Source organism: Carcharodon carcharias, chromosome 4, assembly GCF_017639515.1.
Source record: "Carcharodon carcharias isolate sCarCar2 chromosome 4, sCarCar2.pri, whole genome shotgun sequence".
NCBI classification, from domain to species: Eukaryota; Metazoa; Chordata; class Chondrichthyes; order Lamniformes; family Lamnidae; genus Carcharodon; species Carcharodon carcharias.
In genome coordinates, this window is record NC_054470.1 from 23,415,157 (window position 1) to 23,429,415 (window position 14,259).

Genomic DNA, 14,259 nt, shown 5'->3' on the forward strand with positions numbered 1-14,259 from the left:
AGTATAACACAAAAGCTGTGAATATTTTGCAATAAAATCTAAATAGTCGTTTGGTAGTAGAGAACTGGGGCTGGATTTTGCCATTGGCGAGCAGAGGACGGGGCCCGCTCGCCGACACGTGGGATGCCGTTGAGGGGAGCCCCCAATGTCATCACGCCCCATTTAAATTTTCAGGAAGGCAAGGGCACAGCAAAATCAGCTGTGTGCCCGCCAATTGAGGCCATTGACAGGATAATTAAAACAACTAAAGGCCCTGAGCATCCAACCTTAAGGCTGGCGGGCAGGCCAGGAGCCCCAGCGGGCTTCTGAAAAAACATGAAACCTCATCCACCGGCGGAATGAGGTTTCATGTAGAGTTTAAAAAACTTTAATAAAGTTTTTGTGAAATTTGTTAACATGCCCCATCCAATTTAGGCCCGCCCAGCATAAGATGCGAGCAGTAAGCACTACCTTTGCGGGCGGTGGGGGTGGAGGAGAGAGAGTGTTGGCCAGCATTCTTTCGTGCATGGACGCGAAAGAACGCTTCAATCTCCCTGAGGCACAGAGTTGCTCGTTATTGTAAATAATGAATAAAAGGTTAAAAATTTTATTTGAACGTGTCCCCTAATGTGATTGTGTCATGAAACATGGAGTAAAATTTGTATTCAGAATCTGAAATCTAAAATATCTTTTCCTGTAAACAGCCCAACACTATGTCACATGAGATGGGACATGTTTTTATGTTTATGAAATTTTTTTTATATAATTAATAAAGGCTATGGGAAACCTCATCCTGCTCATGGATGAGGTTTCCTAAACGCAAAGGTCGCTTGGTCTTTTTGCCTTCCCGCCAACCTTAAGGTTGGACAGTCAGCGTTAACAATGATCTTAATCAGTTCCTTAATGGCCTTAATAGGCTATTTACACAGCGGCGGCCACGCAACCAACTCCAGCGCGCCCGCCAAATGAAATATCGCGGGACTGCGCAATGACGTCAGGATGCACACCCGGCGTCATCACACATCGTGTTACGCTCGGGCATGTCGGGCACACGCCCTCATGCCAAACGTAAAATTCTGCCCAAGATTTCTAATTGGCCCCTCTTCTCCCTTTACTACCCTTTCATTATTTATATGCCAATTTAAGACTTTTGGATTCCCTTTATGTTAGCTTCCAGTCTCTTCTCATACTCTCTTTGCTTCCCTTATTTGATTTTTCTGAACTTATTAATTGAGCCTGATTCTCAAATGTATTGTCCACCTGACATCTGTCATATGCACCCTTTTCTCCTTCTTACTCTCCATCTCTCTTGTCATCCAGGGAGCTGTGGATTTGTTTGCTCTACGTTTCCCTCTCGTGGAAATGTACCATACTGTTCCCGACCATCTCTTTTTTGAAGGCAGTTCATTCTTCAGTTATAGTTTTGCCTGCCAATCTTTAATTCCAATTTATCTGGTGCAGATCTGTTCTCTCCCCATTGAAGTTGGCCCTCTCCCAATTAATCATCCATACCCTGGATTGCTGCTTGTCCTTTTCTAGAGCCAATGTAAACTTTATACAATGATCACTGTCAATTGTTCCCCTCATGAGCCCTGATCCACTTGTCTAACCTCATTCCCAAGAACCAGATTTCTCATTGGACTGGAAACATTCTGATGTAGAAAATTCTCCTGAACGCAGTCTTGCTAAAACCCACCACTCCCAATGACCTTTACAGTATTCTATCCCAGTCTGTATTAGGATTATGAAAGTTCTCCATTTGTAATTATTATTCTTGCTCTTCTCTACAATTTTCTTGCAAATTTGCACCTCTCTATCTTTCCCACTTGTTGGTGGCCTATAGAATGCACCCAGCAATGTAATGTTACCTTTCTTGTTTCTTAGCTCTAACCAAATATATTCTTACCTCGACCCCTCTAGGACATCTCTCTCCAGTACCATGATCTTCTCCTTAATCAATACTGCTACCTCCTCCTTTCTTTCCTTCCCCCTCTTTCCTAATAATTGTATAGTTGCTTATTTTCTGAGCTTTGCTGTGAGAGAATCTGCCAGAGTAACATAAGACAAACCAAGTATTACCAATAAATGTCAACTGCCTTTTAAACACTCCTTGTGCTTGTAGCATGCATGCCCTTTTGCAATATTCACATGGTAAAATTAGAGCTATAGAAATCGTGCAAAGAGGAATCACCTGCCTCTTTATCTGAACCAGTCTAAGTGAGGGCCATGTTGCAGTGAAATCTTTTACATTGAAGTGTTTAGCAAGGAATGTTTTGTCACAGTCAGTGTAAGAGCTATTGCATCCTATAAGGGAAAAGTGAAAAAATATTTGGTGTAGCGAAAGATCAGAAGACTATGGATAGAGCAGGATATTGGGAGTAATTTGGAGTCATCCCATTGAAGAGCTGACAACAGAGACAATGGGCCAAGTGGCGCCTCTTTGCTGTAAACTTCCATGGTCCCTTTTGTATGGCTGGAGTGAGAAAGGAGAGATAGGGGAAAACCTGCATATAATCTACGCATTTATACAGAAAATAACACACTCCCCAGCCATACATCTTATGCTAATGTTTCTGTGGAATCATGGAAGCCCTCACAGCACCAAAGACTGGCTCCTGCAGGCTATTCTCTCAACACCATAACTATCAGTGGCGTCAGCAGTCAGTGGGCGTAATTGTAACATAACTGCTGGAATAACAATACTCTGGCTCTTGGGGGCTGTTGTGTTCAGGCCCTGAATACTTTTGCAATTTGCCCTTCCAAATTATTCATAATTATACATAAACAATTCTTCATTTAAGATTTTGGATCAGTAGTCACCTTCTTAAAAATCTCCCTCTTTCTTCCCGTACATATTTTCTTTGTATTTAGAAAAGCATCTATAGAACTTTGGAACAAAATGTATTTTTTTCCCCCCCCAAGGTGTGATGCAAGCTGTTTAACTTGTACTGGCCAGGGAGAAAGAAACTGCAGCACCTGTCCTAGTGGATATAATCTTGAGGGAGGAGTCTGTGTGGTTGGCACTGTTTGTAAAGATGGTGAGTACTCCTGGTCATTGCTTTTCTCTTTAACTGCTCAGGGGAGTAAAGCAAATTGCTTTAGTTGGACATACTGAGGCAGCATCAATGTTATTTGAAAACCTCTTTAACCATGAATGGTGTCTGGTTTGCAATTCAGCTTCTTTTCTATTTGTCAAGAGAAGTTTTATTTATCCTTTGATGTATCAGCTAAAAACAAAGGTGCTGTTAAGCGACCTACCAGACAGTGGTTTTGACATGTGCTAATAGCACTTGATTTTAGTTTGCGCTACTTGAGTACAAATTACCTCTCTTGCCCATTCCCTTGTTCTCCTTAATGCACTTGTTGTCTGTATGCATGCTGGTAGTTGTCCACTCACTTGCCCAAAGCCCAGTCGTTGTGTACAAGTCCATGCAATGAGCCGTAGCAACAGCCTATTCATTTTCTTTTAGATTACTGTGCTGATCATCAGAGGCACATGTGAAATGCCTGAGGAAAAGTAAATACCAATTAAAGATTCGGTGGATAAATGTTCAGCTAGCATGGTGTCCAGGCATATAGGCCAGGAAGGCCTAGGCTCAATTCATAATATACTTTTAGTTCTCAGCAGGAATGGTGATAGGGTAACTGCACTTGGCCTCAGGCTCAGAGATGAAAAGTCAGCTAAAGGTATTGCTATCCAATGACCCTTTTTGCAAAACGTGTGGATGTGAGGTGAGGATAGTCATTTTTAATTTTGCTAGGTGTGGTAAACTGCCAGTATCTGACGAGCTGCCCGTGTAGGCTGAATATTTTTGAGTTTTACTTAATTATATTTTGAGATTGGTGAATATTTATGGAATATGTTAAATGGCGAGTTAAATATCTGTGATGGCATCATGATGGCTCTTTCTTCTTCCATGCTTTGCATTCTTTTATTGTGTAATCAGAAGACCAACTTTTTAGGTGATGTTATAGCAAAAAATTGCATGCAGGAGAAGCAGTCATATTCTACTGCTCTTTCCCGCTGGACTGGGGAGGAAATTTCAGTCCTGGATTTCTATCAGTATGCAATCCAAAAAATTCAGCAGAAAGTTTTCCTTGAGTTATTTACATAGGATTGTGCTGCCTGCAGGTTAAATATTCTAAGGTCTTTCAAATATGTGATCAGTATGCATTTCTATGATCGATATAGAAAACGTGTGCATTTTCACCAATAGTCAATCTTTGTTTTATATGGCCAGTAATGCATCTTTTACACTATGTACTTTGGACGACTTGATCTGTTGTAATTGCAAACATAGGTTTTTCAGCTTGTTATTTTATACCTTTTTTTTCTAGATTCCTATTTTACCTTCTTTAATGTGATTAAACAGTTCTTTTGTCTGTGGTTATGATTCACTTTCATGATGTTTTAAGCAACAGTTTTCTAATGTCTTCCTCTCTGATCTTTTTTCTCCCTTCAAAAATGGAATAAAATCACTTCCTGTCGAAAAAAAAATGAACATTTACTTCCTGTTGGATACAATTACTTCTGACGAACAAAAAAAAAATTGCTTCTGTCACCCTCTTGACTGATTTCTTCTGCCCTGTCTGAAAAATCACCTACTTCGTCCCTCTGCTTCCATCTTCCCAACCTTCAAACTCCTGTCTCTGTGATCCCGATCTCTGGAAAGCAACGGAAGAATCGTGGGCCGAGGGAAGTTTCTGCGTCCTGGTGAAAAAGAACAGCCTTTGCCAACGGAAAGTGCTTCAACAACTGTGTTGCAGAACATGTTCACTTAAAGGTTGAACAGATGACCACAGGGTTCCCCCCCTTCCTTTGCTCCTGTATGCACACGTGTAAATTCTTTTAATATTAAAAAATAGAAAGCCACCCTTTCTCCTCCTTCAAGGAGGCGGTGAACTGTGTGACAGAACTTTTAATGGTGAAGCAATTACAACAGACCTACCTTTCACTTCAGGTGTTTACTGTCTGACATCTGGAATAACTAACTTGTCAGTATTTTACTTTTATGACCAAAGCGTATAATGCCAAATTTTCTATTTGGAATGAGATGTGATTATTCCCCCCAACCCCCCAACCCCCAGTAAGCACAAGTAAAGGCTTTGCTTTTAGGAAGGGTTTTCTTTCCTGGTTGTTTTGTACAATATTGAAAAGTTTACATGATTGCAAAATTGGCAGGTTAGTATATGAATTTGTGTTTACATTTAAAAGTGATACTTATTGAAATTTAAAACCCATCAGACATTGAATACCGATATTGGGTGATTCGAGATAAATATGAACAGGTATGTAACCAAGGAATAATCTGCATCTTTCCAGCTGGGGAACAACAACATCAAAATGCTATTCTGCATGCTCACATTAAACCTCTTCTGTAATAACAACTTATACATTTCAGTCTGTTTAGGCTTTTTATCATTATTAACTAACTGCCTGAAGCTTTCGAAACATATTGGTCATGGCTTATTTGATGTTGATAATCATGCTGGTGTCAGTGGTGGAAAGTGCTGACATTCATATCAATGTTAATGGTAATGATTGTCCTAGAATGTTTTCAAAAGCAAAACAGGCGGCAGTTCACAAAGCAAACCCCCCTTTCACTTTCTTTGCAAGTGAGTTGTTGATGCTCAATAGTCCTGTCATTGAAGCGTAGCCTTGTAATGTCTCTTTGGCATGCAAGTACTTACAAATTAATATGCATTCTACTAATCAGGTTCTTTGTTATGTAAAGCTTGAATTACTTCTCTTTTTCCCCCAAACTCATTTGTTTTTGCTGTCTTGGCATGTTTAACAGTTTTACTGTTTAAACACTGATTTGAAGTTTTTACTTTTCTGGAGTCTTAGATCTTACCACTTTCAATAATTTAGGATTACTAACACAAGCCTGTTCTTTTTAATTACTGAATTCAGCAGTACTGTTCATGAGCATTTATGCTGAAACTGTGATTTGTGTACAGATTTGGGTCAAAAGAAAATCTATGACTTAATTTTATATAGACCAAAATTTGTCCAGATTGAACCTAGATAAAAAACTGAGGCAAGTAGTCTACCCAAGTCAAACCTATCTTTCTGTGCAGTTAAACACCTGCATAGATCGATATTTCGCAGCCAGAAAGATTGCACATTTCAAGTTCTTCACTGATCTCTAATTTCCATGACAGTCACCCCTGGGCTTTAGACTCTGTTAATACGGTCAATAAAGTGGGCTGATGGGCATGCAGAAAAGCTTGTCAGACATGTCCGTTAAGATGGAAAGAATTTCAAGTTCTCAGGTGCATTGCATATATGGCATGGCTTGTTGGCTTTGGGCTGAATTAAATACTGAAATTGCATGTTACTGCAGATGTTTAAACAAAATCTTTCAATTCAGATTTAGACTGTAGAAATAGACCAACTGAATTTAATGTGCAACACAGTACGTTGCACTGATGGTGCTTGGAATATATGGTGATCGGTGTATGTGTGGCTGCAGCTCGTCTTCAGGGAAAGTTTCTCCCTCCTTTTGTGGGACAAGGAGAGAAAGCCCAATAACGAGAGCATGGGCTTCAAAACATGATAGATGTCATTGGCTGGTGAAGCATCAGGTTCTACCTCGCAGCACACTCCCTTCTACCATATTCAAGTGTGACCTAAAACTTGGGTAGACAGCAGCACAGGTGCTGGAAATGCTCCTTTATTTTTAAAGGAGTTGTGTTGTCAGGAATGTGGTGTATAGGTCAAACTCCAGCTAATGCAACAGAGCAACCTGCTGTTTTATATGCTGTGGGCATGGAGACCTCTTGGGACGTGGGCAGCAAATGGCTGTTTTGTTGATTTTTAAATGGCTTTTAAAAGATTGGCTCATGGCAAGACTAGAAGAAAACCACAATGAATTCGGAAAGTAACCTAACTCTTTTTCTCTCTTCCCTGCTCTCCCCCATGCACCCCCCCCCCCGCCCCATAATGGTGCTGATTTTTGATTTGAGTAATGATGGTATGGTTTTCCCAATTCATTGCACTAAATGTTTTCTTATTTTCTACACTTATGTCGCAGTGATTTTGAAGTTGTGCTTGGCCTATTCCAATTTTTTTAGTACACATTCTCGTATCACTTCACACTTACCATACCCAATAAAAATTTCTGAGCTCTGAAGATTCTATTTCTTCCCTCACCACTTCCCATGCATGAGTATACATGATGAGACCTATTTAATTGGACCGTGGCTTTGACACAGTGTATCACAGAATGCTGCTTCCCTATGATCTTTCACAACAAATGTGGAGCGAGCGCATTCCCACATTGCACTGAGCCGTTGGTTATCATCATTGGATTAAAGGGGACTCTCCCTTTTTCCTGATCATTTAGTAAACTGTCCTATGTTAGTGGTGACCCATTTTTTAAAGCTGATACTTAATCTATGAGAAAGAAATGGAGATTTCCTCCAACTGGTCTTTTATTATATGTGCATTAGCTCCACTATTTAAATACTGCCTTGGTCTCATGATTTTTAATTATAATTTTAACTTGGTCTGACTTGTTTAAACATAAGTAAAATATGTATTAATAATAATGGACATGGATTGTAAAGATTTTGTCAGATGCTAGCAAAAACAAAACACTAATACTATAAAACGGGCGATAATCTAGTTTACATTTAGCATAGTGTCATTGTCATTAAATTCAAGATCACGTTTACTGATGGTTACTGTACATGTGTAAAATGCTCAGTCATTATGTGTAAAATATTGTAGTCCTGTTGTATTGGATAATGGCCAAAATCAGTAATTCCATATTTTATTTTTGCTATTAAATTAACCTTAATTTCATATTTCAGTCTTGGAAGAATCTTGTTAAAAGTCTTGTTTAGAATATCACTGTGTGCAAAAGAGCTTTCTATGTTTTAAAAATATGTAGTTTGATAGTTTTAACTGTAAAATGAAAGCGGCATTAAAATCAGTTCAATAAAGTTTAAAAAGTGTTTTATATACAAATATTGTATGTCTGTGATATTATTCAAATGCCATTGATTTTAATTTGGCAAGAAAGTGAAATATACTGAGCTTAATAATTGAGGGACATAACTAAACATTACCTTACGTCAGAAATATTTAAGCAGTTTCTCAAAAGCTACTGGAAAGATGTAGCTCAGAAACTAACTTTTCACCAGTCTGAAATATCAACCAACAGGTAGGAAAGCTGAATAAACATGCAACTAAAATTCAGTTTGCCATCCCAGTAACTGTCTTCTGTATTGCAGAAAGATTACACGGTTGCAGTTAAGTTGTGCCTTGTTATAGAATAGAAGGCCCATAATCTCAAGAGCATTTATTAATTAAGTAAAAGCTGTTAATAGCCTGGCTATAATAATGATTATATTATACATGAAAATTCGATGTTTTGCTTCTTACGTGCCACCTAACTGACACCCAGTAACTCAGCACAGACCCAAGCGTGGAACCTACAACACCTTTCTAGGACTCAGTTCCACATTCCACAGCGCACGCACATACTCGTTTATCAGCTTCTCTAACTTTGAAGTAAAAATTTCAAGCTGAACTTGAACCAGTGTTAAATTTTCAGTGGCACTTCAGGAGCTATTTTGCCTTTTTACACAATTTCAGAAATATCACCTGAAAGTTGAGCTGATATGCAAAGGCTGGTATTGTAGTTACAAATTTATGAACCTACGTGAATGTTGGAATACCATTGTACAATCTTTGTTCTATTAGAAATTCATATCACAAAACTTTATGAACAAATATTTGAAGCATCTCTATAATTGTCCAAAGGCTGTGATCTACAAAATCACTGGAGCCCAACTACACCATTTTAAGATGTAGTGTGGGGTGGGGGCTCATTTTAAACAGTTACTAGTAGATTTCCTATGACTCTGGTAACTAATTTGAATAATATATTGCTTTATAATGAGTAGGAATGACTTAACGTAATTCACAATGCCTCAATTTTGCTATGGTGGAGTTATGCACACATCAAGAGCACAAAGTGCAACTATTAAAACTGTTTCCTCAGTAGGTTAGAGTTTAATTTGTGAGGCAGTGGTGCATATTAGCAAGTGCTTAGAAATTTCGCACTCCAGATGAGAATAGATTATTTTTTTTGCCCCACTTGTTTATGCATGTATGTGTATCTCTGCCCCACCGCCTGCCTCACCATTCCTTTCTCTTTCCCCATCATTTTAGCTCTTGCTTTCTGCACAGATGCTGGAATCCTAGGACATTTCTGATTCCCGAACCCATCACAATTGGCCTGCAGATGGATCTGGTAGCCAATTAGTGGCCACATTGAAGAGTGGTGGTGGTGCTGGGGAGTGCATTTGGCACTGTTCAATTGCGGGCCTGATTTAAACGGACTATGGCAGCCATTACTGTGGCGGCAGTTTCAATGCTTTGCCTTCAGTTTGCATAATCAAAGAAGTCTCAGGAGAGACAGAGGAGAGGCCTGGAATCTAGGGTAGAGCAGCCCCTTGACTGGTGGATGCAGACCTGGAGGTCCTCCAAGGCTTTAAAGGAAAGGAAGGAGGTCCTCTTCATAGATGGTGGCAGGAGGAGGTCACTTAGCCAGATTATGCAGGCCTGGTACAAGACAGCTGATACAGTCAGCAGAGGCACTGTGATATACAGAAACTGGATCCAGTGTAGGAAGAGGTTTAATGACCTGATTAGCTCTGGCAAGGTGTGTGTCACGCACCCCACTGCCCGCTCTCACTGCCCCCTCCCAAACCTCAGGACAGGTCTCTGGTATTCAGAATCCAGCAGAGAACCTACGAGCTGAGGAGCACCAGGGCACATACTGCTTCTGACCATGGGAAGGGTTTGTGCCCAGGACACTTCCTGACTCCTCAGGCTCAGAGCCATAATGCTGAGGACTTGCCAGCGCTGAAATATGCAGCTTCTAATGATCAAGAGCAGCTGTCATTGGCCACAGAGACCTGCAGTGCCTTATCTCTTTTATCCCTACAGAAGAAATGGACCCATAATGTACAGTAAATGGCCCTGACGCATGGAGGGGTTCCCTACATACACATTATCACCACCATAGAGGAGGGAATCATGGATAACGCCTGGGTTGCAGGCCACTTGAAAGTCAGACCAGGTGAAATGAGTATCTCTGGTGGCGATCGTGATTTCAGAGTGCATTGTGTTCATTAAGGGAGTTCATTGCACTCCATCCTGTCCAACAGCATACTGCAGACTGATTTCCATTGGGAAGTCTCAGCATTGCAGGCTTCTGCTCTCCAAGGTTTGTTCGCATGATCTCTTGATGTGTTTCTGATTGGTGCAGAAATCAAGAACACTTAGGCCATTTCTCTCACCATCACCTGGTCAAACACAACAGCAGCAGAGCTTTTAAAAGGTACAGTCACACTATACAACCTCACCCTTCACCAGCACAGATATAGTCTTTGATGGGTTCTCGTTCGCAATAAGGTAGGGTGACAATGGGTGATGAGCAGGGTACTAGTGTGCAGGAGGACATGCCAGAGGCAGCTGTGAGCAGCCCCCCTCAGAGGATGGAGGAACAGACACAGCTCTTCCCATCTGGGTACAAATGCAGGGCCTCAGGAGTCACAGGAGAGGAGGCTCTCCCTAATCTAGCAGCAGCAGATGTGATCCCACATAACAAAGTTCTCTGAGACAGTACACGGTCATGGGCTGAGAATGGAAGAGTCCATCCAGCTCATTTGCCACCATGGCTCAGGGCTTTGAAAGCATGAGTTCCTCCTTTGAGAGAGTTGCCAACCTCCTAGAGAGCCATCCTCATCAGCACCCTGAGTGCATGCAGGAACCGCACACTGACGTTCACAGGGTACATGCCACACTATGTAGCCTTGACTGGTCAGTGGTGCTGATGATGCAGGGATGTCTGAAGCAGATGCCAGCTGCGCCCCAGCTGGTGATCCCCTCCAGCCATCCAGAGTGCCATCAGGCATGGGCTGAGGCAGTCACAGAGGAGGATAAGGGTGCCACCCCTCATTGGGTGCCATCATCATCAGGGGTCTCCTTAGCCCATCTGACAGAGGGAGCATCTGTGCAGCAATGCCCTGTGACAGAGGTTCTGCGACAATTCTGGTGCAGCAGCCACTCGCACCAATGTCCATCATGATAAGGACAACCACCATGTGCATCTCAGCCACAAATCAAGGCAAGTGACCAGGCTACCTTCACCTCCTCTGAAGCCGCAAGGGAAGAACTCCTGAGAGGGGGAAGAACTCCTGAGATGTGGCCGAACAGGGAGATCACCGCGTCGGGAAGATCACCGGAGTGTCTTCAGCTGTACCTATGCACAGCTTTCCTTTATGAGCACCATTTAAATATTGATACATCAAGCCCAATGTGCAAGTCTCATTTTATTAATAAAATACTAAGAAAATAATATCCTAATAGTAGGACAAGAAAACAGGGATGAAATGCAAGGGAACCATCTACATCCACTCTGGGCAGATGTGCAACCTTCATTGGTGGTAAGATTCTACTTGCTCGAGGCCATGTTTTCAATAGAAATGTCAGCACAAGCCTCTCAGAATGAGTTCCAGACCATGCCATTGCTTCTGGGTCAGAGGGGCATTAATAGCATCCTGATGAGCCTATAGATCATGTCACTGGTCCCAGCACCACCCTGTGCAACTTGGGCACCTGGTTGTTCTGCATCTTCTTCCTCTTCCACTCTCACGTCTTGCTCCTCCTCTTCCTCCAATGATTTGTAACCTTCCAGGGTCTCTGTTTCTTCAAGGTCCACGCCTTTCTGGAGGGGCATGTTATGGAAAGTGGAGCAGACGACCACAATGACTGAGATCCTTGCAGATGGGGCCATTCGACCTGCCCAGCCACTGAAATTGCATTTTCAGAAGCCCGGTGGTCTGTTTGCTGCCCAGCACCTAAGACAATCCAGTGATGGAGGCCAAACCACAGCCCTCTGTGCCTGTGAGGCCATGGGCAGAATTTTTCGCTGAGCGGGTGGGCACGCACCTGACCCACTTGAGTATAAAATAGTGCATTATGATGTCGGGTGCACATCCCAACGTCATCAAACACACGCGATATTTCCATCAGCAGGCATGAGCAGGAGTCGGAGCCATGCCCACCATTGATTACGATGCCAGTTAAGGCCATTAAAAAGGCATTTAAGCTGCATTTTAAGTTGCCCGTGCAATTTTGTGCTCATCACATGGGCAAAATGGGCAACTGACAATTTGCTAAATCTCACCCAAGGGCGGGATAAAAAGGGTCAGCAGCATTGCCAGTGTGAGTACTGAGCAGGTTTGGAGATGGTTTGCTGCTGATTGTTTATTGGTACTTGGCAGCTTCATTTCTGCTCGGGACTTCATTGTTAGCATTTCCAGGCTTTGTTTCAGGACTCATTGGTGTCTCCAAGGCCCCCAGAGGATTTTGACCATGTGGACCCTTCCAGGTATCAGACAGCCTTCCATTACCCTGGTAATGGGGACCGTGGTCTCTGCTAGCAGCACTTCCTCTGAGAGGGAAGAGAGGGGCAGAAGGGAGAGGAGGCCAGGTATCCCAATGCAGCTTCCAGGAGAGGGACCTGTGGGAGGAGAGGTGCAGGCACAAGGGGTGCAGGGCCAGCAGGAGGTCCAAAACAGAAGGGGCCATAGAAGATGCCACTATCCTGCTGCCAGGGTTTACAGGCAGCAAAGCAGTTACCTCAATATGTCTGAGGTGCAGTGTTGAAGAAGGCTCCGTCTCTCAAGGAGCCAGTGATCTTCATCTGTCAGATGATTGTGCCTAAGATCAACTCCGATAGTTGTGGGTGGACACCCCATGCCAGTGGCTCTGAAGGTCACAGTGGCCCTCAACTTCTGTGCCTCCGGCTCTTTCCAGGGGTCAGTGGGGGATCTGTGTGGAGTCTCCCAATCAGTTGTCCACAGTTGTGTCAAACTGGTGACAGAAGCTCTGTTCAGGTGGGTACCGACCTTTATTCTTTACCGTATGGATGACGCCAGCCAGGCTGAGCGAGCCAGAGGCTTTGTAGCGATTGCTGGGTTCCCCCATGCCCAGGTTGCCATCGACTGCACACATGTAGCCATCAAGGCACCGGCGGGTGAACAGGAAGGGATTCCACTCGGTGAACGTGCAGATAGTGCATGGATAGGATACATATTCTGCCAGTCTGTGCAAGGTACCCTGGCAGCTCCTATGACGCTTACAGCCTGAGACACTCTCAGGCACCGAGGCTCTTCAGTGCTCCAACCCGACTGGATGGATGGCTGCTGGGTGTCAAGAGCTATCCCTTCAAAAGGCGGCTTATGATGTCTCTCCACCATCCAAGAACAGAGGCAGGGCAGCAGTACAACAGGGGCCAATCCTCCACAAGGGCTATGGTAGAAAAGACCATAGGTCTTCTCAAGATGCGCTTCCAATGCCTGGACCGTTTAGGGGTGCGGTACAATACCCCCCAGAGCTAGTGTCACTGATAGTGGTTGCATGCTGCACTCTCCACAACCAGGCACTGGCAAGGGGGAACCCACTGGAGGAAGAGGATCTTGCACTGCACAGGCCACAGAGGATGAACCCACTAGTGAGTCAGAAGAGGAGAATGCTAAGGGTGAGGAGGCAGACCTCGGTAACCTTCAGGGAGGCAGAGACACAATGGACGCCTTGATCCAACACTCCTTTAGCTAGGCTGCCAGAGATCTGCTTACACCTCATCCCGGATGTCTGAAATGACACTTTCGTTTTCACCCAAAAACCCACTCAATGCCTGTGCAATAAAGCATCCAGCCACTCATGTCCAGCGTTACATGCTAGCATATCCTGCAACAGAAAGAAAAAAGGTGAAACATACTCAGACCCTCAGAACCAAAGCAAATTTAATGCTATTGTCACATTGAATGCATAATGACATTACCATTACTGGTGTTGATGTCCACACCAGCAGACATATAAACCAAATATAAATGAACAGAAAACCACCTGTGAACTGTCCCTCTTGTCATGAAGCTATCAATGAAGATAATATTTTGGGAAATATTTTTCTTTTAAAATAGAGGTTAGTCTATGGGGGTGTGCTAATTGGATTAAAGCCAGCTAGCTTGGGTGCTTTGATATATACTAGTTTGAGATGTAAACAAAGAGATAGCGTGCATTTGCATTTTTTGAATAGAGCATTCAAGAAGTGGGGTGAAAACTTGATGCTTATCTGGCTGGTATTAAGCCATGTGTTTATATTACTAATAAAATTGGTACAATGGAAGGGGTTTCATTATGAAAAGGTAAAGTTCAAAGAGACTGGTGATACAATGAGAATTTGAATTCAATCA

The 14,259-nt window shown here is 42.8% G+C and overlaps 1 protein-coding gene across 3 annotated transcripts in view; it reads left to right on the top strand.

Moving 5' to 3' along the window:
* pcsk5b (proprotein convertase subtilisin/kexin type 5b) overlaps positions 1–14,259 on the top strand; it is a 458,035-nt gene that overhangs the window by 243,669 nt on the left and 200,107 nt on the right. The window contains exons 20-21 of one of the 3 annotated variants that reach the window (XM_041185987.1): positions 2,902–3,017; positions 4,653–7,950. In XM_041185987.1, the coding sequence (XP_041041921.1) occupies positions 2,902–3,017; positions 4,653–4,768 (232 nt within the window). In that variant the 3' untranslated portion in view covers positions 4,769–7,950. Of the gene's footprint in view, positions 1–2,901; positions 3,018–4,652; positions 7,951–14,259 lie in introns of those variants that run through there. The other 2 variants (XM_041185988.1, XM_041185989.1) reach the window with 2 other exon arrangements.